The 26,044-nt window shown below is 36.1% G+C and overlaps 1 protein-coding gene across 10 annotated transcripts in view; it reads right to left on the bottom strand.

Annotated features, from left to right (window-relative positions):
• DLG2 (discs large MAGUK scaffold protein 2) overlaps positions 1-26,044 on the bottom strand; it is a 1,224,822-nt gene that overhangs the window by 575,812 nt on the left and 622,966 nt on the right. For all 10 annotated transcript variants that reach the window (XM_047070845.1, XM_047070851.1, XM_047070843.1 and 7 more), the window contains one exon: positions 19,287-19,411. In XM_047070845.1, coding sequence (XP_046926801.1) covers positions 19,287-19,411 — 125 coding nt within the window. The remainder of the gene's footprint in view (positions 1-19,286; positions 19,412-26,044) is intronic.

Raw genomic sequence — 26,044 nt, 5'->3', positions numbered from 1 at the left:
AAATAAATTAATGAAGGGATGAATGAATAAACAGTAGTTCTACCTAACTTGGATTGGGTTTGTCAACAATAAAATATGTATAATCTTGCTATCCAGATTTGAACTCTAGCTCAAAGACCTTCTTAAATTCAAACCCATAATTATCAGAATTATTTAGTACTGGCAAAGGCTATGAGCAATTTTCTATACAGCACATAATGCTAAATTGCTCAGAGGTAGTAATTTTTGAGGGTAGATGATTAGTGATGCTGTTTTTGACCTTTTCTAAGTTGCAATAATCAACTGTTATTGTTTATATGATTTCATAATACCCATACCCCTCATCTCTTCCTAGGATAAATCATATTTCATAAAGTAAATTCAAATTAATTTTGTGATGAAAACTAATGACACATTTTGAGACTGGTATTATTCTGTGATCCCATAAACCAGAAATAGCACTCCCTGATTTAATGGTTGAATTGGTATGTTTGCAAATGGTATGCTTAGTCCTTATACTTGTTCTCAACTACGAAGGTCAAACTCAGAGGCTTGGGATGGCAACCAGAAGGGCTAAGGGCACCGAGTAGGGTACCTTTGCTGGCAGATATCTTCTCTCTTTCAGTAAGTGGGTTTCATTTGAATTCATAATTTTCTCTTTTAAAATACAAGTAAACCAACTGCTATCTATCATTATGCATGACTCTCCATGCAGAAAATGGGACTTATTTTAGAGCACAGGAAAACTAGGGGACTCTATGAGGGGTAATTTCATGGAAGAATTTATTGAAGGAGACCATAGCCACCAGGGCAGCATAGAAGAGGAGCTTCCAGAAGATGAAGGAGACCAGAAAGAGACCTAAAAGCAAAACTACACATTTTCTGGGACTCCTATGACAACAGATGTAGTAACGTCCAGAAACAGTGTTTATAAAGCACTTCAACAATATTACCTGTTTTTATTCTTAAAGCCTGGAAATATGCCATGCAAATATTTCTACATTTTCAAGTGGAAAAGCTAAGGCTTGGGCAAGTTAAGTAACCTTACTCAAATTCACACAGTAGATAAAATATGGAAATAAAAATTATATATTCATCTTATGGCTGCTGGTCTTATTTCCTTGCTAGTGATCACTCCTGTTTATGCTGCTGTCACTTGGTCCTTCTGTTACAACTGTCTGGCAAAACTCCAATCCTGATTGAACCGAACTCTCCATCTCCCTCATTGCCTCTTCCAGAACAGCTGAACATGGAAGTGCTGAAGAAAATCAATGAATGACATGAATCACTATACCTTCATGATTTCCAAACACCCTGGTCAGCTTGCTATCCCTTGTTGTGTAATGATCATCCCCGAACTTTTTTTTTTCTCTTCTGTCACTTCCAGCACCTAAGTTTGTTTGATACTTCCAAGAGAGAAAAAGAAACTATCTGATGAAAAGTTCCTCAATTTATGATTCCAAATTTTCCGGCTTTACTACATGCAAGGCCATGTTCTTCTGTCTCTTCCTATTACAGTGGAGAAAGTTCCTTTCTGATACCAAAGGTCCATCAATTCACTTGTTTTTTTTAAAGATCTCACCTGATCATTTAATCTCTTTATATCCTGTATCCTTAAACCCTATCTCTATATCTAACCCATTCTCTGAATATTCAAAATGTTCTGGTATCTCCTATCTTTTGAAAATGTTTTCATTAACTTGATATCTTAACTTGGCTACTCTCCTCTTTCCTCTTTACAAACCAAATTTATTAAATAAGCTGTTTACATATATTCTCTATTTCTTCCTTCCCATTCTTTCTTTATTCAAATCTAGTCTCCTTGCAATGCCCTTACCAAGAAAAACAGAAAATATTCCTACTAAATTCACAAGTCATCTGTTTTTGGCCAAATGTAATACAATCTCTTTAGTCCTGATTTTAGTTGATCTTACACCAGTGTTGAAGCCAGTTGCTTACTCCTTCCTTGAAATATTCTTCTCCTGTTTTCTGTGACCCTGCTGCTTATTTCCCTGCCACTCTGATCACCCCTTTTTACATCCTCATTTTAGTTCTCTTCCAATCTATAGATCTGTATACATGGAAAACAAAAGCAAAAACATAATTATGCTCGTTTTGCATGCTTTAAGTTGATATCTAATTTTTTCATCATAAGTTTAAATAATAGCAAATGATTTAATTTCTGGCCTATTTTGAATTGTAAACTTTTATTTTGAACTGTGACATCATTACTTCAAATTTATATAGTGGATTATAAATATATACTAATTTGAGATCCATGATCACAAATTTAAAATATAAATTTATATGCACTTTTGGAGAAGTTGTACATTTTCTCTCCTTTTTTCCCCTTGAACTGATGCTTTCATTTCACGTCTCCCAAATTTTATCCTATTATATTCTATGTTAGAACATCTTATGTGGATCACCTAACATACTTATATAAAACAAAAATGCATGTACACATATAAATCCTATGTTTTTTTCAAACTTCTTGTGATATAAGCCTGGGAGGGAGGGGAGGGTGGGTGATGGGTATTGAGGAGGGCACCTTTTGGGATGAGCACTGGGTGTTGTATGGAAACCAATTTGTCAATAAATTTCATATATTAAAAAAAAAATTCTGAGTTTATAATGATAATTATTAATAATAAACAATTGATAAAAATAACCTAAATATAGGGGCTCCTGGATGGCTCAGTTGTTTGAATGTCTAATTCCTGATTGTGGCTCAGGTCACGATCCCAGCGTCATGGGATCGAGCCCCTCACTGGGCTCCACATTGAACATGGAGCCTGCTTGAGATTGTCTCTGTCTCCCTCGCCTCTTGTGTGTTCTCACTCTAAAATAAAATAGTAACAACAACAACAACAACAACAACAACAAGTAAACCAAAATAGATTCTGAAATTTCAATGTACAAATCTAAAACTGATAAAAATGCAATTGTACTTGGGATTCATTTCTTGATGGAGTAAATGAAGCACTTTAAAATTACCTCATGTTTCCATTGATGAATATAAATTAATGGTAGAATAAGACAAGATTCAGTTTTCCTATTTTTCATTTCTAAGAATTTAAGTGCTGAGAAAACTTGCTCACAAAAACAAGTAGATGGGAATGGAATGAGAACTTTGAATTCCTTTCAAGTAAAATACCTCAAATCCCTTAATCTATCATTAAAACTATTTTAATAATCTGTCAGATAACAATCCCCTTTCAATTTCATTAAGAGAAAAAAATGGGAAACCACATACCTTACATAATTAATGACCCAATTATTAACTTCATTGATTAAAGTCATTGATTTCCTCATCCTGAGCAACAATATTTCAGATTGTTTCTTTATATCTAGCAGTAAAATAATACTGTTAAATTAGTAGTGAAATAGTACTAAATAGTAAATAGAGCCAAAGTAGGATTGGCAATGGGTAAGACATACACCTTTCTTTTGTAAAATAGGAAAAGAGCAATTATAAATGGAAAGGTGGTAACAAAGAATCAGTATGAAGTGGCAGGCTACTTCCTAGGTGGTTACATTTTGTCATTCTGTACATATTCAAGGCAATCTCTTAATTCCTTGGTCTCAAAGATTCACAGTTAATGTTCCCAGCCAGATCTCTCAGAGTTTCCAATCTGTATGTTCAACTGTCTATGTGATATGTCGACTGGAATTCCCCGTAGGCATCTTAAATGTAATACTGTTCAAAATGGAACTATTAAACGTATCTTCCAACTTTGCCTCTCCACTAGTCTTTACCAATTCTCGTGTTCCCTACCTCAAAGTCATTCCAATAATTCTACTAGATGGTAAACTTAATGAAAATAAGGATGCTGTGCACACAGCACATGAAATGGGGTCCCAGACAGAGAAGGCACTTTTGATTTATTTTGAAGGAATACAGTTTTTTCTCACATCCAACTCCAATTAGTCATTAAGCTTTATCAAATTTACTCCTTAAGTATATTTCAGAATCTGTCTACTTTGCTCTTTTTGTGAGCATCTTAGTCCAAACTCTTACCATTCATCACCTGAATTACTGTAATAGCTTCCTAAGCTGTTCTCCCTGCATGTACTCTTGTCAGCCGAGCCAGACCTCCAGAGCAATCAGAGTAATGGTTATAGCTAACAATTTAGTTCAGCCATTGTCTCATCAAAACATTCAAAGTTTCATGATGCTTTTAGAAGGATAAGAACAAATTACTAAGGCATCAAGGCTCTATCTGCCTGATTTCTCATGTGCACTTCTTTATTTTCATCTTGGGCCTGTCTTCCCTCTCTCACCAGCTCTAGTGCCAGTGGCCTCTACCCTGTTCCCCTTCAGGCCTTTGGACATGGACCTGTTCTCTCTGCCTGAAGACTCTACTCCTTCTATCTTGGCTAGCACTCACTTGTCAAGTCTCGGATTACATACCTCGTCTCTGCAAGGCTTCCACTGGATACCCTAGACTATGTTAAGTCATATGCCACTACAGCCTTTCAAGCTTATGAACGTCCCTATAATAACACTTAATTTTGGCTCTATGTTTACTGTGATAGAGTACCGAAAGCACAAATCCTGCTTTTCTTGTTTCCTGCTTTATCCCAGCTCCAAGTGTCTGATATATAGCAGAATACTCAGTAAATACTTATAAGGACAAGCAGATAACAAAAGCCTGGGAGTAAAATGGAAGGCTCAGTGTCAGTGTAATAAATATTTGCTTTACTCCTTACATTAGTCACTTCACTCAATTTCCCAACTTCAGTGAGTGTCATTGGAGTTGATGACAGTGGTTAGCAGCTCACTCAAGATCCCTTACTCCCCTACACTGAAAATCTGGAGGCTACCTCCTCCCATTCCCCACATTCATACAAAAATGGCTCTGCCCACCTTCTTTTCTAACTCAGATCTGCATGTTGGGTGGCCCAATCTGAATGTCAGAGAACTGGGAATGCAAGGACATGAGTTTATGGCACATGAATCAACAATCAACTATGCTGTTCTCACACCTAGCACAACAGATTAGTCACTAGGGTACCTTCCAATGAAGCTTGAAAATATATGTAATTTTATAATAATACATACCTGGGATAATGAATATTAAAGTTCATTTATGTTTTAGCAAAGACATAAACAAAGGAACCAACTAACAATTCCTTCTTTAATTTATTGTTTTCTGAAAGGAAGAATTGACTTTTTTTTTTTTTTTTGCCCCCTAATGGTCCTGCCTTTCTCTTTAGTAATTTACTACTAAATTACACTGTAATATTTAAAGGAGTTAATGGAGGGTAGGAATAAAAGGGAAATAATACCAACATTTTAATTAGTAACAGGGTATTATAGATTATAAATTATGTCCCTGATGTCTGTGTTCTAAATACCAGACTAACTTGCATAATTCAAAATGATTTGGGCCCAAATCCTGGGTCTTTACCAATCAATTCAAGGTCACCTGAGGTAGACTTGTAAATTGTCTTAGCTCAGAGTATTACAGTGATACTGAAGCTGGATGTTAATACCTCTCCAGAAGCTTGGTTTTACCCAGTAAAAACTGTTGTTCCTAACTCACTCAGCTATAATGTAAAAGAAAACTTCTGGTCTATGATTTAAAACAAAAAACAAAACAAAACAAAACTATAATAAGGAATACTAGAGCCAGTTTTCAAACATTTCAAACCCAGAAATGTGTGATAACTATGAACCTAAGAATAGTTAACCTGTTTTTTTCTAATATCTGCCAGATTTTTAACTCCCTTCTACAAGGATGTTCATTACAATGTAATAAACAATTTAAATATCCAAAACAGGGTAAAAATAAAATAATATTACACATATATGGCATGAAACTATGCACCTATTTAAAATAATGTTTGTAAAGTATTTTTTCATGCAAGGAAATGCCTATGCTATGATAGTAAATGAAAAAGGAGGGATAAAAAGTTCAACTATATAAAAGTATGTACTGAATATGAAGGAATATAAAAAATTGATCCTTTTGGTGATAGGATTATGAATAATTCTAATTTATTTTATAAATATCTATATTTCCCAAATTTTCTATTGTAAGCATGCATTATTTCCAAATCAGAGAACTACATTATCTTCAAAATAAAAATTATTTCATCTTTACCATGTTCCTTTTATAAAGAATTGCATAATGACTAGACCTCCGATCCAATCCAATCAGCCATTTTCTGAAGAGCCTAAAGAATCTGGGTATCACTTAGGTATGTTTGCACTTTTAACTTTTGACACTATAACTAATAGGATATTGAATGGCTCTGTGTTCATAAACTCTTAACGATATGTTCAGTTTTTCATCTGCAGATAATTGCAGTCATGTGCTGTGGAAGGAAGAACATGGATTTTGGAGGACAGACTGTTAGAATTTTGGCTTGGCCACTTGTAACTTAATCTCTTTGAGCCTACATAAGCTCATGGAATAGGCTTAATAAATGGCAGCCCTTATTAGTTCCAAGTGTTTATTATGGGTAAGGGATAGTGTTAGATGTAATAGGAAACTGAACATTGAATAGGTAACATGAGATTTCAGACATATAGAAGGGTGGGATTTTTAAGGTGGTTTAGAGATTCCCATGTTTTCTTTTTTCAAATCTAGTTATCAAGAAAATAACTAAGTCATCTAAAGCAAATAAATGTGCTATCATTAAGACAAAGCAAAACATATTCTCTGTAAAATGGGGTGGTGGCAACAGTCACTTCTAAAAAACTTAATATGAGATATCCTAAAAGCCAAGAACTCTACCAATATACATATCCTGTTCATTTTATTTTTACTGGGCCCCAAAATTCAGTAGCATGTTTCCATTATTGTATCTGCCAACTAACTTTTAAGAAATTAACATCCACTAATGATCACCTCATGGGGAGTTCATAAGGCCTAGGGAAGGCGACCACTTAGGATAGACTCCCCTTCTCCCACAAGAGACATACCCTAGAATTCCTTGACTCCAGCCCACTTTAGAGTGGCTGCAGAAATCGCTTTCCAAGTTCAAGTTCCTAAGGACTGATGGTATAGGCTTTGTGCACAACCTTAGACCGAAAAGCGGTGGAAGGATGACTATTTGCAGGAGATGTGGATGAAGCTTGGATGTGCAAAGTGTAGTGTCACAGACATATCCCCACCTTCCTTTTGGTACAGCAGGAGCTGGTAGCAGGAAGAGAAAAGGCCAGTGAGGGGCTTCAAACTGGGGCCTGCTTGCCCTATGTGGATTTCCTGGGGCAGAACTCTGAGTCTTACATTCTAAACTCTAACCTGGTTTCCCAGCTTCCTCTGGGAAACTAAAATGTGCAGAGGTGGGTAGATGGAGGGGGTGGGAACGTGGAGGGATATCTTGTCAGTATATGTTACCCAGCGTGGACCGCAGAGCTGGAGAAATAAACCTCACTCGGGTGACGATACATACATCTCCATTTGACTGTTACCATATTTCCTGCATAGGAGCTGAATGAATATTAAGCAGCTCTAACATCTTAATGACTTTAGCATCTAACTGTTAATCTAATGTGTAATAACTTGATGCTTGCAAAAGCTTACCACATTATTAGGCCTTTCCAAATAATGTAATTTGTAACTGTTCAGAAAAACTATTCTTGAAAATTACTGCTGTACTAGGAACGAGGGGTTAGTTGAAGTGCCTTGCCCACCTCACCCTAAACTATTTTGTTTTGGTCTAGATCCCAAATAGCTATTTACTAAAATCAATATCAAATATAGTTTCCGAATATTAGAATGACAACACGCCTTCTTGGGAGACTATGAGGAATAAATAATAACAAGTACTTTATCAGCATTTAAAGTTGTGACCAGCTCTTTGCTTTCAGAATGTAATAAAGATTGCATGTTCTCGGATCTACAGATTTAATCAAAACAAAGGGTTGATTTTCTGACCATTATAACAGCATTTTGAATGTCTCAGTCAACAAAAGTCAAACGATAAGAATTTGACTTTGAAACAGAAAATTCCCAAAGAGCTTCTATTATACTAGTTTAAGGGAGAAAGATGCTGAGATCATGAAGATTATGTACCATTCTCAAGGTCTCCCAGCAAGTTAGTGGCAGAGATCCCCAGGTCTGTCTCTGTCCTTCACTAGAGCAGTGCATCTTGTTAACTTTCAGTCTGAACTGGGAGTTTGAGTCTAGATCTACAAACAGTGCCAGAAATTGCTTTCTATAAACAAAGCAGGGACTAGAATTACATCAGAATATTTAGAGCCTCATGGAGCTAGGATTAAGGGATGTGAACCATCACATCTATGTTTTAACAATCCTATTGTTCCTTTGCCAGGATCAATAAGGTTTTTTCTTCCAAAAGTATATTTGGATAACTGAACTTTATAAAACTCAGTCTAAATTAATCCTCCTAAATTTTAAAGCACTTAGTGATTTGTTTGTGGCTTCTAAAAATAAAACCTTTATTTGTCACATAGTTTTTCGGAAGTGTTGATGTTTTAGCAGCTGGCACAGAAGGTCAAATATCGGTTAGTTTTGTTAGGAAATGGAAACATGGTGTGATATTTGCCTATTTTAGAGATTACTTTGACCATACAGGCATGGAGCCCAAACCACAGGTACTCTCTCTTTGGTGAAGAGATTATTTCCTAAAAGAACTTTCCTAAATCATGGAACCTCAAATGAATTATTTCTGTATCTTGATAGCAATGTGAAGAAGTTGTGAGCTTGCTAAAACTAGAAGAAAAAAACTTCATATTTGTAAATAATAGATATTTTATGCTAGAAAATAAGGACTGGATATTTTAAGTAAAAGCTTTATTGAGATATAATCCCCATATTTTAAAATATGGCTTTTTAAAGTGTACAATTCACTGATTTTTAGTATAATCATATAGTTGTACAATTATTAGCACTATCTAATTTTAAAACATTTTCATCATGCCCCAAAAATCCCATATCAACCCCTGGCAATCATTAATCTACTTTCTACCTATATCAATTTCTCTATTCTCTACACTTCATAGAAATAAAAAGTGTCCAATATGTGGGCTTTGGTATCAGGCTTCCTTCACACAGAATACTGTTTTCAAGTTTCATCTATGATATGGTATGTAACAGTACTTTATTCCTTATCATGGCAGAATAATATCCCTTGCATGGGTATACCAAACTTATTTCTCTATCATTTAGTACTAGATATTTGAGTTGTTTATACTTTATGCATATTATAAAAAAGGTTTTTGTGTGGACATAAATTTCAATTCTTTTCAGATATATACTTAGGAGTAGAATTGCCATTCATGTGGTAACTGTTAACTTTTGAGGAACTGACAGACTATTTTCCAAAGTGGCGGTACCATTTTGCCTTCTTACCCACAGTGCATGGGGGTTCTGATTTCTCTGTATCCTGGCTAACATGTGTTATTATCTATCTTTTTTGATTATAGCCATTCTACTGGGTGTAAAGTGGTATCTCACTGTAGTTCTGATTGGCAGTTCCCTAATGAATAATGTTTCACATCTTTTTATGTGCTCATTTGCCATTTGTATATCTTCTTTAAAGAAATAATCTGTTCAAATTTATGGTAGGCAGAATAATCCCTCCCCATTCCCCATAAAAAAGTTCAAGACCTAATATCTTAACTGGGAATGCATTGTTATAGATCAAAGAAATTTACAGATTTGATTCAGTTAAGGATCTTAAGACAGGGAGATTATGTTGGATTATCTGGGTGAATCGAATGTGAGCACAAGAGTTCTTATACGAAGGAGGCAGTAGTGTTAGACAAGAGATATATGATGACAAAAGCAAAGACTGGACTGATGCTCTTGGAAGATGGAGGAACGTGTTAAGAGCCATGGACCTTAAAAAGGTGGGAAAAGACAAGAAAATGGATTCTCCCAATTATCCTCTGGAGCTTCCCTGCAACACCTTGAGTTTATTTCAGTGAGTCTGATTTTGGATATCTGACCTCCAGCACTGTAATATAGTAAATTTGCGTTATTTTAAGATACTAAGTTTATGATAATCTGTTAGAGCAGAAATAGGAGGGGGCACCTGGGTGGCTCAGTGGGTTAAGCATCTGACTTTGGCTCAGGTCATGATCTCGCAGTCAGTGAGTTTGAGCCCCACATCGGGCTCTGTGCTGACAGCTCAGAGACTGAAGCCTGCTTCAGATTCTGTCTCCTTCTCTCCCTGCCCCTCCTCCACTCATGCTCTGTCTCTCTCTCTCAAAAATAAATAAACATTAAAAAAAAAAAGGAATGGGAAACTAACACAAAATTCTTTATTGATTTTTTAATTAGGTTATTTGTCTATTGTTGACATAAAATTTCTTCATATATTCTGGATTCAAATCCCTTATCAAATGTACTACTACAAATATTTTTCTCATTCTATGGGTTTTTTGATGATGTTCTTTGAAGCACAAAAGTTTTTAATATTGATGAAATCCAACTTATCTGTTTTTTTTTAAGTTGCTTTTGTTATCATATTAAGAAACCACTGCCTAATTCAAGGTCACCCATTAATATTTACTCTTGTGATCCACATAGTGTTAATTTTTATGTGTGGTATAAGGTAGGGGTCCAACTTAATTCTTTTGCTTGTGGATAGCTAGAAGACTTGGCACAATTTGTTTAAAAAAAAAAGTGGGGGAGGTATGTTTACCATAAAACCATTTCATTTAGCCAACTCTTATTAGATTACATAACAGTTGACCAAAACAGGAAAATTGTTGGAGATGCTGTTCCAGCTATGAAAGGCTATATATGGGTACCTGGTGTTCAACCAATTATGTAGCTAAAATTATTCTTGCTTAGAAATGTTCCTGTGTAGTTCTAAATTGTTGGGGACTTGTCATTACCAGTCACCATGGAACCACTTGCTAGGTGATTTTTTTTTTTTATTGTCTAAGCAGGTTGTCAAAACACATTCAGGGCTGATAATATTGATAAAGTCAAAGGACACAGGGATGTTGCATCTCACACCTATTTATTCCTACAGGAAGATATGACAGGAAATAATCCATAAAAATGAGTCCACTGAGGTCTTCTTCCCCCCATATTTCTTTCTAAGGAGGGTGCTGGTGTCATTTGGACTAAATAATGATGCTTTTCTTCTGATGAAGATGTTCACGGTAACAGTTGGATTTATGTCCTGCTTTACCCCCAAAGCAATAATGAAAGAAGAGTTTATATAGTTTTGAGACACTGAGAATCTTTGTCTTTGAAAAATGTAGCTTCGTCATAGTCATTGCATGCGATAATCAATTGGGTTATGTGGTGGTGGGAATTGATGGTGGACTTGCATGAGGTCTTAATCTGCAATCATCCAAAATCTTGAAAGTTCACTGGTACTCTAAAAATTTAGCAATCTCTTATGCAGTTTTACTCACTGGAAGTCTTCTATTTCCTTAATCTAAAAGTGGGTCTTGGGTGTAATTATGCTTGGAGGTTGCTCTCTTTCTTCTGCTTGGTGTTTTTCAATTGCACAGAAATTAAGTTTAGCTTTGTCTTTTCCACTTACAGGGTTATATGTTGTCCTCAGCTCCTGGTGATCACCATTTTTTTTTCTTTTTCTTTTTTTTTCCTTCCCTTTGCTCCTTTCTTCCCTTTCCTCTCTCTTTCTCATTTTCTTATTTTAAAATCACCAGTGAGTTAATGGATATGAATTAATGAAAAAAATCAGAGAGTAAATTACCAAATGACAGCCAAAAGGACAATGCTGTAGTTTATACACAGGAGTTGTATTCTTGAAACACTGATCCTCAACCTCTGAACTTTGGTCAATATAGTCAAACCTCAATGTGATCAATATTATTCTTTCTTGAAATCAGCACATATGTTGTCTTGGATTTTATAAAGACAAAGCCAACCTTAGCAAAAAACAGACATGGAAGGAACAAATGAAGAAATGATTTAAAGAAAACTTTTTTTTTTTTTCATCTTGTCTGGGAATAGGAATTATTGTGCTAAGGGCTGAGAGATTAAATTGTGTCACTTGTCAGGAAACTGGCAAGCAGCCATCCTTTCTGCCTGCTACTACATGCTGCTTTTGTGCTGTAGATGGGTTTAATAAATGCACTGTTGTGTAAAATGTCATTGCTGCATCGCCAAACGGTGGCTGTCACGTGATAGTTCTTCCCTAGGATGACAGATCAATATTGGTCTGCAGCAATCCAGGGACTTGAAGCCACACAAAGGGCATATTTATGGTTCAGAAACAAAAGTAGAAATAAAAATCATTCTCCAAAGCATGGAGATATATTTATTTTTCTCTGGAAGAAAACTTAATGTTCTTTCTAAAATATTCTTACTTTAAAGATAAGTAATGTTATCCAATTTGAATCACTACTTCTAGAAGAAAAAATACAAATGACTAATAACATTTTTGAAAAGTTCAATCTTACTGTTAACTGTCAAATAAAGGCAAAGTAAAGCAAGCAAATATACCATTGTTTGCCTTGGCAAACAGCCCAGAATTATATATGTGTAAGCGCATACAATACCAACAACATATCATAAAATAGGCCTTCTTCAACGTTGCTGGTAGAAGTAAAATTTAGTACAATCTCTCTGGAAAGAAATTTAGCAATATGTGTCAAAATTCTTTAAAATGCTCATAAGTTTTTGGTCCTGAAATTCTACTAGAAATACATTCTAAGGAAAGTATAAAAAACAAGGTCATCAATGTCTTCTAAAAGATTTCCAGTTGTTTAAAATGCTGAGAAACTGAAAATCAATTATTAATAATGTGCATGGTAAATATATTATTAAATAGAAATTAAAATATTTGTAAAGGTTTTTAAAAATTATCTAGGGAGAGGTTTATGAAAGAAGGTTATGTGAAGTTAAATGCTAAATATATAGAGCATGATCTGAACAAAATTAAAAAAAAAACCACACACAAAAAAACCCAGAAATAAATGTATAAAACATGTTAACAGTAATTGACTTTGTGTTGTGTAAAAGTGAGTGTGCTGTTTTAATTTTTGTCTGCTCTTCTGCATTTTATACATATTCCACAAAGGACAGCTATCTTATCCATAAACACATATACACTATAAGTTATATTTAAAAAGAAATTGCATGGGGAAAAGATCATTGTCCACAGGAATTAATCTAAACCACTACGTGCTCTCTTGCATTGCCTCTTAGCTCTCATTCCCCATTTTCCCCATAGCTCTGACTCTCTCCCTCTCACTCCAGCTCAGAGGCACATCTCCAGCCATCAGAGGAAACAGATTTCTGCTGTCTCTTCCCTTGGGGGACTGGTTTCTTTCCCATTTCTGATCTCCATTCATCCCTTGTTTCTCATTGTGCCTTTTGCCTCTTGCCTCCAGGGATGGGAAGAGCCTGAGGCAAGCTATGAGGCCTGATCAGTGTTTCTGGAGTTCAGAGTGGGGTCGTGCTGGCAGAGGCCTGCCATGGGCAAGCCACTCTGCAGCCCTGCCACAAGGGAATTTCAGAGTCCAGAATTCCATAGCATTCCTATCAGTTTTCTATTGCTGTGTAATAAATTACCACAACTTTTGAAGTTGAAAACAACATACATTTATTATCTCAGGCTCCAGTGGAGTCTCAGGAGTCTGAGTACAGCTTAGTGAAGTCATTGGCTCTGGGTCCCCCAAGGTTGCAGTCAAGGTGTCAAGGTCTGCTTTGTTTATTTTGTCATCTGGATGTCATCCCTTTCAGGACCATGGGGTTCTCTTCCAGGCTCATGTATCTATTGCCAGAATTCAGCCATATTCCTGAAATCGTCCCTTTTGCTAGCTATAGGCCGGGGACCACTCTCAACTCCTATCAGCTGCCCTCAGTTACTTGCCACATGACCTCTTCCAAAGATCCTCTTACATACAACATGGAATTTTCTTTGTCCAGGTGGCAGTACAGTCTCTTGGCTTTTAAAGTACTCATATAATGAGGTCAGGCAGACATGATATAATCTCTCTTTTGATTACTTCAAAGTCAACTGATTAGGGGCCTCAATTACATTTGTGAAATCTCTTCTGTCACATACAGCAGTATTATCATGGAAGTGAAATCCCATCATACTCACAGATTCTGCCCACACTCAAGGGGAAGCGACTACATAGGATGCGGGTCACTGGGAGTTATTTTAGACTTCTACCAAAAGTGTTCCTTCCTGGATGTCACAGACTTATGGCTCAAGTTCAGGATGCTGTTAAATGGCTGGCTCGGCAGAACGAGCTGTGTTGAGGACCTTGAATTTTACATGATTCCTTCACATTCAATGTTTCATTTAATCCTTACCACAGCTTCCTGAGATCTATGTTCCTATCTCCAATTTATCAGTAAGGGAACTGGAGCCCAGAGAGCTTAAAAAGATTCCTGCGGTCACACAGCTAGAAAGGCAGAACTTGAAACCCAGGTCCTCCAACTCCAAATAGTATGTTCTTTCTCCTACATCTCTCTTCTGGGGTAACCCCTGAGACCTGAGCTCAATTTGGAGTCTAATCTCACGAGGCAGAGAATCACCTCTTATTTCATCTGTGTCTCAAGCCTGCACACTCACTTCATATTGAGTGTGACTGAGATCACGCAGGAAGATTTTGTAACCATGAACCTAGAATTCCTAGAATGATGTATATGTTAGTGTTCCATTGCTCGTTAGATGATTACCAAAAATTTAACAGCATAAAACAACATGTATTTATTAGCTTACTCTTTTCATAGATCAAAAGTCTGGTGCAGTGTGGCTGGAATGCTCAGGTTCTCACAGGCTGAAATCCAGATATCAGCCCACCAACAGTGTCATCTGGGGGCTTAGGGACTTTTTCCAAGCTCACATGGTCGTTGTAGGACTCCGTTCCTTGCAAGTGTGGGACAGAAGTCCCTGCTTCCTTGTTGGCTGTCCACTTGAAGACCCTCTGCTTCTAGAGGCCACTCACATTCTTTCTCACATGGCCCCCTCCCTCTGTCTTCCAACCGGCAACAGTCTCAAGTACTTCACCCATTTTGAATCTCTGACTTTTGCCAATGGTCAGAGAAAGTTCTCCACTTTTAAAACTCATGATTAGATCAGGCTCACTTGAATAGTCTCCCTATATTAAGGTCAACTGTGCCATATAACATAACATAATGACAGGAGTGATATGATAGTCACAGGCTCTATGGATTACGGTGTGGAATGCTGAGGAGTGGCATTTTCAGAACGTTACCTCCTACAGTGTATCTTTAAGTGTCTCCCCTTTCCCCTGAGAATAACTTAGAATGTAAAGCCATGGACATTGGAGCCAGACTTCCTGGGTTCAAATTCTGGCTCCAACATTTCCTAGTCATGCAATATTGTGCAAGTTACTCAATCTCTCAGTTCTTTGATTTAATTCTCTGAAAAATGGAGGTAATAAAAGTGTGGGTTTCAATGAGTTGTTGTACACTTTAAATGAGTTAATGTGTCAGAAGAGTACTTAGCACACTGAAGCACTATGTGGGTCTTTGCTATTATTATTATTGATATGATTATAATATATCCACTAATGTAGAATCTAGATTTCTACCCTTTGAGGAGCAGACCCATTACTGCACTTTTCTCTATGCCACCTTCTCTATAAGTTTTAGTGTTATTTGTTAAAAATATAATTCATAATATGGAAAAACACACTTAAAAATAGTGTTTAACTCACATGAAAGAACAAAGATTTTTCAAATAAAAGATAACCACGTTTAGTTTGTAAACTTATTTTTTAAGTGAGGGAAACATAGCAGATTCAGTTGACTATATTATAAACTCAAGAACAGAAACATAGAAACTTTTTTGGTACCATACCTGTTTCTAAATGGGCTCTAATTCCATGTAATAACTAGGAACAAAAGGAGTACAAGCAGATGGGAATAGGAAGTTTAGGGAAAGATGTGGAAGCTGAAAAGAGACTGAAAGAAATATAGAAGGAATGAGATGAAAGGTAATAGAAAACCAATGAGAAAGAGAAAAAAACAGGCAAGAGCAGAGGAAAGACCACTGAGAGATAGAGAGGGCAGGTAAGGAAAAGGGGAAGACACTGATAAAATTTATTGGGCATCTAATACATGTCTGATTTAGCTAGGGACATAGGTTTTCTCACTGAATCCACAGAACAACTCAATGGAGTCAGTATTATTGTCATCATTTTACAGAAAAGAAAACAGTGACTGAAAGAGTCTAATTTTCCAAGACCAATTATGTTAGTATACAGATTAGAACCTACATCTTCCCAGAGCTCATTGTAACATGCTGCTCTCTTGTCCAAAGGACTAATGGTGAGATTGAAAGTATTCATCACAGCTTGTTGGTCCATCTCTGAACAGTGTGCCTGTTAGGTGGGCTTGGGTGTTACTATCCCTTAACACTACCTTATGGTGTTAATTACTTGAGTCAAAACATTTGGATTTTATTTAAAGTAGAGCTTCCAAAGATTTATACCTCAGGATAAGTCATCCTACTGAGCCTCAGTTTCCTCTGTAAAATAAAGGCTTTGAAATAAATAGATTGCCAAATTCTAAAAATCTACACTTAATGTCATGCTGCCAGGTTTCAATCAATTATTCTTGATCTCTTAGATGTCTCCCGGCCATTCCAGTTCAGGGCAGGAAGCAGTAAGGGGGGAAACAATCTCCGTGGGAGTATCAAGGATTTATCGCAGTGAAATAGAGATCCAATCAATAGCTGTCTTTACATAGCAAAAGGCTGCAATGTGGATTGGAGAGTAGGTATTTTTAGTTGCTCAAGTTAGGACCACTATTCAGTTACCACTACACAACCTTAAGAGGCAGTATTTACATATGCAGTCATAGGCTGTAGCCCTGGCTCCAGGAAGCCAGAACAAGACCCATGGGTAGAGGACAGAATAAAAAAAAAAATGTGACTCAATAGAAAAATAACAAACTTTGTAATGTTTAGAGTTGCCCCTTAACATTGTGAAAAATTTTGCCTTTAGGAGTTTTTATGAAGGAACCACATGAGGTAGAAGATTCTACTCTTGAATTAGAATTTAAGAGAGTACATAAGTGATATTCAGGATTAATTTTTGGATGTATTCAAAGCTAGTTTGATGATCATCCGAGTTGTGAAGCCTTAATTTCATGAGTTGATATTATGGCCAAATAATGGTATCTACCTCATATGGCTGCTGCAAGTATAAAGATGACTGCATATATTCTATTCCTTTCTTTCTTTCTTTCTTTCTTTCTTTCTTTCTTTCTTTCTTTCTTTCTTTCTTTCTCCTTTCCTTCTTTCTTTCATCTATCTTTTGATCTATCATCTATTTATCTAAGCACAATTCCCCACACATAATAAAATCTCAACAAATTTTAGCTAGCATTATGATTATTCTATTTACAATTATTCAATGCTGCTTCTAGCAGAATTTCCTTTTACCTCTGCAGGCATGAGATTGTTCCCTATATTTGCAGTCAATCAGTGGTAGCACGGTCACTTTTCATTCCTAACAGTGGGGATAGGCACTCAACATAAAGTCTATTGTATCCCAAACCTTAGAGTCAGAATTTGGCTAAGAGATGGAAATTCCCCTATTTCTAGGCAAAGTAGTATGAGATAATGATTGTGGGCTATCAATTTCAGAACCATCTTCCAACAACTCTGTTCTTAAACTTTGAAAATGGCACTTCACCAGCATCCAGTATTAGCAACCCAGTCCCCACTATGACTCATGAGAATTACACAGTATCTATTTCAAATTGTTCACTCTGTAGCATGGATATTTCTGTACTCTGAAATTAATCTCATCAATTCAGCCTGAAAATTCTATTGTCAAAAAGCATGTGTTTCCTGTGGGAGTGTCACTCATGTTTTTTGGTCTTGAAAGGAGATGCAGATGCACCTGAAAAAAAAAAAAAAGCCTGTGATTCTCTTCCACAAGCTGTCGTAAGTAATCACTGCATTGAAACAAGCGGATAGGGAACAGAGTGTCCTTGGCTGCTTTATAAGAAAAATAGTAAACTAGCTTACTTATGTTTAATGAAAAAAACAGACAAGGAAAGGCTACATGGCTTACATGTATGATACTTAGGTCACAGTCCTCATTGTGGCCTCATGCAAGCTAAAGTCATTCTTTTTTTTTTTTTAATTTTCTCAACATTTATTTATTTTTGAGAGAAAGAGACAGAGTGGGAGTGGGAAAGGAGCAGAGAGAGAGGGAGGCACAGAATCCGAAGCAGGATCCAGGCTCTGAGCTGTCAGCACAGAGCCCGATGTGGGGTTCAAACTCACAAACCATGAGATCATGACCTGAACCAAAGTCAGACACTTAACTGACTGAGCCACCCAGGTGCCCCATAAGCTAAAGTCGTTCTTACCGATAAGACTTTGCTTGTGCTACCTTCTCTCCCCCTACTCATTAGTTTAACTTCTTTTTCCATCTCCTTTAATGAATTCATAAATTCAAAAACTCACTCATTCATTCAGCAAGAATTTGTTGGTTCACTTCTATATGTAACTTCTTGGCCTGAGGGGATTCACAGTCTAGTAGAAGCATGAAATTAACACTGGGATATGTTTTTCTCCCCAGGGAAATCTCTTTTAATTGTTCCAGTCTACAATGCCTGTTAGCTAGTGCTTTGATCTCTGATAGAATTTTATATTATTTACTGATTGTCCTGTGTACCTCTTAGTTGCCCAAATAATCTTCGGTTCTTTAAAGAGCAAGGGTCCTGATTCAAACAGCTATTAGTCTATCCTGTGCATTATGTGACTCCATTCCATCTGCCTACTCAAGCTCACCTTGTAGTCCTCATCCAGTCAACCTCATCCAGTTGGTTTCTCTCTTGGTTGGGATAACTTGTTCTTTCTCCTTCTATGTTCTAATTCAGATTTGTTGGGTTAGTGAAATCTTAATTATTTTTAGACCCAGAATAGAATCTTCCTATGGAATAGTTTTTAGATTCTCTGTTCAAACTCCTACAGAAAGCCCTTATAAATGGACTAAAAAAAATAAATCTATGGATACATACAGTGTCTATACCATTGCCCTATCTGCTAATACTACTTACAGTATATTGTTTTCTATACATTTTATTATTTGCTCATCAGCTCTGAGTATTCTTCCTTCCAACTAGACTGAAGGCCCCATGGAACAAGAGATTTATCTGCATACCCTCCTCCTGGTGCCACGCTGAATGTTGAATGTAGTGCCCTTCAACAAACACAAATTAAATACTACTTGAAATTTAGTAAGTAATAAGAAATCTGCAAAGTCATTACAGAAAGCTTGGTTTGACAGCTGTGTCTTTCAAGTACAGCCTTGTAAAATTATTATTCTGCAAAGGTATAAATGTGTCTCATTGATGTGGCAGATTTACTTTCCAAATAATTCTAACGTTTCAGAGCTTTACCTGAGTCTGCCATCCTCTGCTGCAGCACCACCCGGTATAATCTTCGTAATAAATATGCCAGGGTCATCTCCAATGTGGGGATTATCTGTCCCTCCAGCAATACTGAATCCCAGGCCAGAATTCCCCTGGAGAAACAATAAGTAGACATTAAATGATATGGCTGTCACCTAAACCTAGTTCCCCTTGCATCCTGTGTTATCATCTTACTACTCAAATGGAAATCAGGTGATAACAGTCTTCTATGCAAAGCTATAAAGTGCACTGTCAGCAGACAAAGGAAGGTCAGGAAAAACACTCAAGTTTGTCTCTGCATTGCAAGAGGTCTAAGGGGTCTTATATTTTTGTTTCTACAAAGGACCTCATATTTTCGCTTTTAAGAAATGTTTCTGTTACATAGCAATTAAAATGATCATTACACAGTAGGAAATACAAGCTTACAAATTGTGTTATATGCAAAACTGCAAAAACATTAGTGTCAGTTGTAAAAATTATACATACATATGGAAAAGAATGGAAGGAAACCAGTTACATGAAAATTGATTTGGTAGAGTAGTGAATTTGGCTGTTTTAATTTTGTTATTTCCAGCACCGTTATGCATCAAATAAATGTGTTCCTATGTAACAGGAAATGTTGACTTCAGAAGGCAGGTCTCTCTTCTACAGTTATAATAAATGTGAGATACTTTCCAGTAATAAACAGGTTTTAATTTGCAATAGACATAGGCAAGGAATGCATTACTACTGCAGAATATAAATTTGATAATTTATATTCTAATAAAGCTTTCATACTTACTCATGCAGATTATAGCAATTGACATCCAATATACATGTAACTTTCTAAAATCTGTATGTAAGACGTAATTAAAAGTCTTCCCCAAATTCACAAACCATCTTACTTATTTATTATTTTTAATAATTTTTTAATCTCCATCTCCCTGGCTACATTATATTTTAATATTATGTTTTCACATTATATTTTAAGCCATATTCATATACGTAGGTAGTGTTTATAATTATCCATTTTGAATGGCTAAATATTTCATCAAGGTCATATATTAGCATGTATTTAACCAGTCCTCTGTCACTGGATATTTAATTTCTCTACAACCAATACAGCTTCCTAAAGTTACTGTTACTTGATTAATTTCTGCTCTTGGATAAAAAATGATGAGGACTAAGAATTTAGTAGTTATCCAGAAAAATTAATTAGGACATTCAATTAGTCAGAAAAGTTCAATGTCAAGATAAGATCAGCTGTAACCTGACTGTTATATCACTGCAAATGTCAAGGTAATGTTTAGCAATTTTTATTGACTTAAATAATAAAAATTCCAGAAGGTTGTTTACACAATTGTACATTTATGTTGAAAGGCAGAAATTAATAATTCAACCATAACAACTGAAATCCCATGTCTTTATACTTCTGGCAGTTCTCTAATTCTGGTTTTCTTCAAAAAAATCCAAATCTCATTTAACAGAGATATTACTCAGTAGCAGTCCTGTGGTCATAAATTTACTTAATATTCTTTAAACACCAGCTCTGTGTCTGGCATTGGACTAAGTCCTGGAACTATAGCAGTGAACATCTCAGTTTATGAGGCACACGAAGCATAAGTTCAGGGTGTAGAAGTGGCTAACAAAAGAACAAAACACAGGAACTTTCCCTGAAGGTGAAGAGCAGTTAGCAACTTTTGAAGGGGTCAGAATGGGAACTGGGGATGAGGACAGAAGGTTCTAGGCAAAGGAAGAACATATGTAAAATCTCTGAGGTGAGAAATGGTACACTAGTTCCAAGACACAGACAAGAATTCTCAAATGAAGATAGCAAAATGAACCGGATGAGGTAAGTATTTACCATGAATGCAAGTGACTCTATTCTTGATTTTAGGTACCTATTGATGCCAGATGAGTCTATCAGTTTTGTTAGAGTACGTATTATGTGACTTTAAGGCTACAGGGAAACTAAGGCTGCAGGGAAAAAACCAGAAGATTTCTCCCTTCATGGAATTCAAGGAAGAACAGAAAAGGCAGTGATAAGCTGGCATCTGGTAATCAATACATTTTCACTGCAATGTCAACTACATTGTCATGTATATGGTTACCAGGACAGCATTTAGATGACTTATGAGGCAGTTTCTCTAAGATCTTGGGGTTTGGGGAGAAAAGAAAGGGAGATGAGTATCTTCATTGCAATGTGGGTCTAGTTCCAAGAACATCAGTTGGGGTGTATTGGTTTTACAAGAGTTGGCACCTCAGAGATAATTTCTTGAGTAAGGGGATAGGGAAAGAGGCAAGCACAGACTTGGAGGTACTCAAATGCTTACTCCTGAGAGTATACATATTTTTGGAGAGGGCATTCAAAACTTTGCCGTTTGAGAAAAAATATTCACTATCTGGCTCTTAACCTAATCTTCTTTATTTCTAGCTTTACACTTTTACCGCCAGGAATGCTGAACTGAGCTGCAGGCTCTTTCCTGCAGAGTCCACACTATGACTTGTCTCCTGACCTTTACTCATGCTGTTTTCTCTACCAGAAATTTTCTATCTCCCTGGCCCAATTCTTTCCATTATCTAAGATAAGGCTCCATGCACCCCAATGTTTATAGTAGCACTATCAACCTTAGCCAAATGATGGAAAGAGCCCAAATGTCCATCGACTGGATAAAGAAGATGTGGTATATACATAAAATGCAATACTACTTGGTGATCAAAAAGAATGAAATCTTGCCATTTGCAACAATGTGGATAAAACTAGAATGTATATGCTAAGCAAAATAAGTCAATCAGAGAAAGACAAATATCATAAGATTTCACTCATATGTAGAATTTAAGAAACACAACAGATGAAAAGGAAAAAATAAGACTGAGAACGCAAGTGCATAGAAAATATTAAATGGTCATCCCAAATCCACGTCTCTGGGTAATTTAGTACTCTTTTGAGTTTTCTGTGCTTATCTACACCATGCATTATGTTATTTTGATGTTATATACTTATGAGTCTATCCTTTTTTCAAACTAAGCTTGTAGAAGACAGGAACTGTGTAGCATTCATCTTTGTTTCTTGGTTCTTTCTCTGGCACATAGTATTATTCAATAAATAATTGATGAATGAATCAACAAATAAACTTACTGAGCGTATTCAAGAGTTAAAGGGAAGACTCAGAAAAGACACGGTGAAAGTCCACACTGTGTTAAGAAATACAATATAGAAGTATAAGCCATTTTATTCCATGTAGCTACAAGAATAAAAATGGAAACTCAGGTATTCAAATTGTGGCTTAGCTGAAGGACAAATGATGAGACAAGACTGTCCAAACTTTGTCAAAACCGAGCAGGGGATAAAAAATAAAATTATTTATTTTATTGGAAGGGAGGTAGGGGCCTTCTCCTACAGAGCAGCTGCTTAGTCACTGACCATGAGGGACCTGAGCATCTTCTGAGAGGTTAAACTAAATGACTTTAAAGGATTCTTCTGGATCTTTGGCTAGATTTGTAGGAAAACTACTCTTGGCAACAAAGAAAAAGGAATACTTTAGAGGTGAAAGTTGATCACTGTTGCATTTTTAAAACTTCCATTATTAATCAATAGATCTTTGAAGTAATAGCTATGATGACAATCTAGAAACATTTAACTACTGTTTTTGGAATTGACTCTAATATGGAGAATATGGTGGCTTTGGCATCTATTAATATACATTTTCCTGCCCTCAAATCTACTTTGAGGAAAAGAATGGGTCAGGGAATCCACCATGAAAAGAGGTAGGTAGAGGCAGAGTATAACTGGACCTGTGTACCCAGTCTCAAGGATTTCCAAAAGCAAATTTTGTGTTTCAGTTAAAACCAGTCTGCCAGCTGGGCCTGGCCAGTCCCCTTGGTTTTTTAGAGGATGTTCATCTGAATTCAGCTAAGGAAATTATTTAAAGTGTTTTCCATCTCCCCTTATTGTTCTCTCCCAGCCGTCCTTTTCAGGCCTTTGCCACCAGTCAGCATTGAGTGGAGAGAGGGACAGATAAAAAGCAGCAGTGAAATTACTGCCTGCTGTTCTCCATGGCTGAATCACTCCAGCCCCCTGATAATCATCACAGAGCCAGCCAGCTGCAGGGGCAGACCCCAGAACCTCTCTTTTCTGAGCAGCAATCTCTCCATGTGAACAGGCAGACCCCTGGCTGACATCCTTAGATCCTGAGAATTGTGGCTAATTAACCGAGTGTTGATACTTGACCCAGTCAATGGCAACCGTGAGGTGCCATGCTGGTGAGGGCAGTCCCTGTATAGGACTCTGGGTGGGCTGCTGTTCCCTTTCAATTGCACAGATTCCATGATTGATGAATGTGGTTGGCACAAACCTTTCTTTCTCCTGGTTCCCAAACCTCCACATTTGTTGACTCTCCCCCAAGAGCACAAGCCCTTTGCCTAGCCAAATGGCACTTCCTCCATCATGTACTATACTCCATCTCCTCTCAGAAAAAGAATCAACAAAGAGGAAAGACACTTTATCAATTAACTGATGGTTGCAAATATAAATACTATACCCTTAGAAAAGCTCCTCTTTCATTTGAAGTTATTCTTTACATGAAAATTACTCCCAAAATGCGGTTACAAAAAAGAGAAAAATAAAATTATATCGTAATCAAATGCATTTACAGAATGTTCTATTTACAAAGAATTACTTTGATTTTTTAGAAGTTCCTACTTTACAGTATTGTGCGATCTGGTAATTCAATTCTAGGCATTCATCCTAAAGGAATAATCAGAGATGTGTGCAAAGATTTGTATTCAAAGCTTCATGACAGTATTATGTTTTTAATGTTAAAAACAAAACAAAACAAAGAACAACTCACAACTGGAAACAAACATCCAAACAATAGAGAAATGGTTAAAAATACTGGGGTATATATATCTGAATGTGGGACTATTTTGGAGCCATTAAAATTGTGATAATGAAAACAGGAAATGCTCAGTATATAAATGTGAGAGGAAACAAAACGTTTATGGAATTTTAATTATACTATGATCACCACTGAAAATATTCAAAGAAAATGACTTGTTCTTAACAAGAAATTAATTACTAATTAGCAATAGTAAAAGTACTTAATAATTCAAACTACCTAAGAAGGAGACTTTAAAAAAATTATAAACTCCTAATAATATACAAAACTTACATAAATACTAAAAATTCCCTCAAGGGAACTGATATTTATTGCATATTTATTCGGTGCTACACACTGACCTAGGTGTTTTATAATTCCCCATTCAGTACATACCATTTCCCTCTTTTTATACATTAAAAAACAACAACAACAAAAAAACAAACAAATGAAAAACCCTGAGGCTAAGAAGAGTGAGATAACATTCTAAACACAGAAAACAAGTCAACAGTAGAATTCAGATTCAAGTCATATTTGTTAGGCTCCAAATCTGATTTTCTTTCCATTATATCACATTGCCTTTCCTGGGTTAAAAAAAAAATTAATTTGATGGTAGGTAAGTAATAAAAAATGATAATAATAATAAACCATTTTCTAGATTTTTTAAAAAGTCTAAACCACTCTTCTTTTGGTAAAGATAATTTAGCTAAAAATTCTGAATGTGGGGAAAGGGATGCTTAGGTTGCAGTAGTCAAAATTGTGAGATAAATAAAAACTAGATAAAGACTCAAACTCTTTTAACTTTTATTTTCTATTTAATTTTTTAAATGTTTATTTTATTTTATATTTGAAATTTACTTTTTAATGTTTATTTTATTTTTGCACAGAGCACAAGTGGGGAAGGGGCAGAGAGAGAAGGAGACACAGAATCCAAAACAGGCTCTAGGCTCTGCACTGTCAGCACAGACTCTGACTCAGGGCTCAAACTCACAAACTGTGAGATCATGACCTGAGTGGAAGTCAGATGCTTAACTGACAGAGCCATGCAGGTGCCCTGTAAAACTCTTTTAACCTTTAAAAACCATGTCCTGTGTTGAATAATACTGAAATTTTACATAATCTCTTACCAACTCCAAGAGTCCTGTACATCCCCTTCATTCTAGAAAGAATCTATATGTTCTTTTAACTCTCTGTCCAGAATCACCAATATCCAAGTCTATTTTCTGCACAGCTACTCCAGCAAAGACATTTGTTTATTTTTATTTAATATCAGTTATACAGCAAAATTATATATATATATGTGTGTGTGTGTGTGTGTGTGTGTGTGTGTGTGTGTGTGTGTGTATTGTTTTTGGATATATAATCATACCTCAGCCTCTAATCTGCAAATTTCTGATATACATCTAGATTGAAAATTCCTAGTGCAAAAATTGACTAGTGATTAACATATAGATTAGTGAACAATATAAGTAGATGGAGCACAGATATAAAAAAGGCTAAAACAGACAATAGCAAATTAAAATAATCCTCAAGCTAGATACCAGAAGTAAAAATGTCACTTGATAGAAAGATACATGAGTTAGCAAATATCTTCTAAATTGTCCTGGATGATATTTTATTTTAGGCAGTAAATCTGAAATGGCACAAGGAATAAAAAGATGTCTTTTTCTCATAGACATTACTTGTTGAAAATCATTCAAAGTCTTTCTCATTTCCACAGGCCTATTCTTAGGGTATAAAGATATAAGTGTAATTCAGACATTTCTAACTATTGTTGCTTACAGTTAGCTACATAAAGATCTCCCACCAAAAAAAATCTTTTTAAACATGTCACCCAACAATCCATGTGTTTTTGAATATCATTCTTAGTCTAGGAATAAGAGATTCCTG

This window comes from Lynx rufus, unplaced genomic scaffold, assembly GCF_022079265.1.
Source record: "Lynx rufus isolate CCGP_SWC_20201006 ecotype Redwood Valley unplaced genomic scaffold, mLynRuf1.p SCAF_9, whole genome shotgun sequence".
NCBI classification, from domain to species: domain Eukaryota; kingdom Metazoa; phylum Chordata; class Mammalia; order Carnivora; family Felidae; genus Lynx; species Lynx rufus.
The sequence above is the reverse complement of the archived record's forward strand: the minus strand, read 5'-3'. Positions and strand labels throughout refer to the sequence as shown.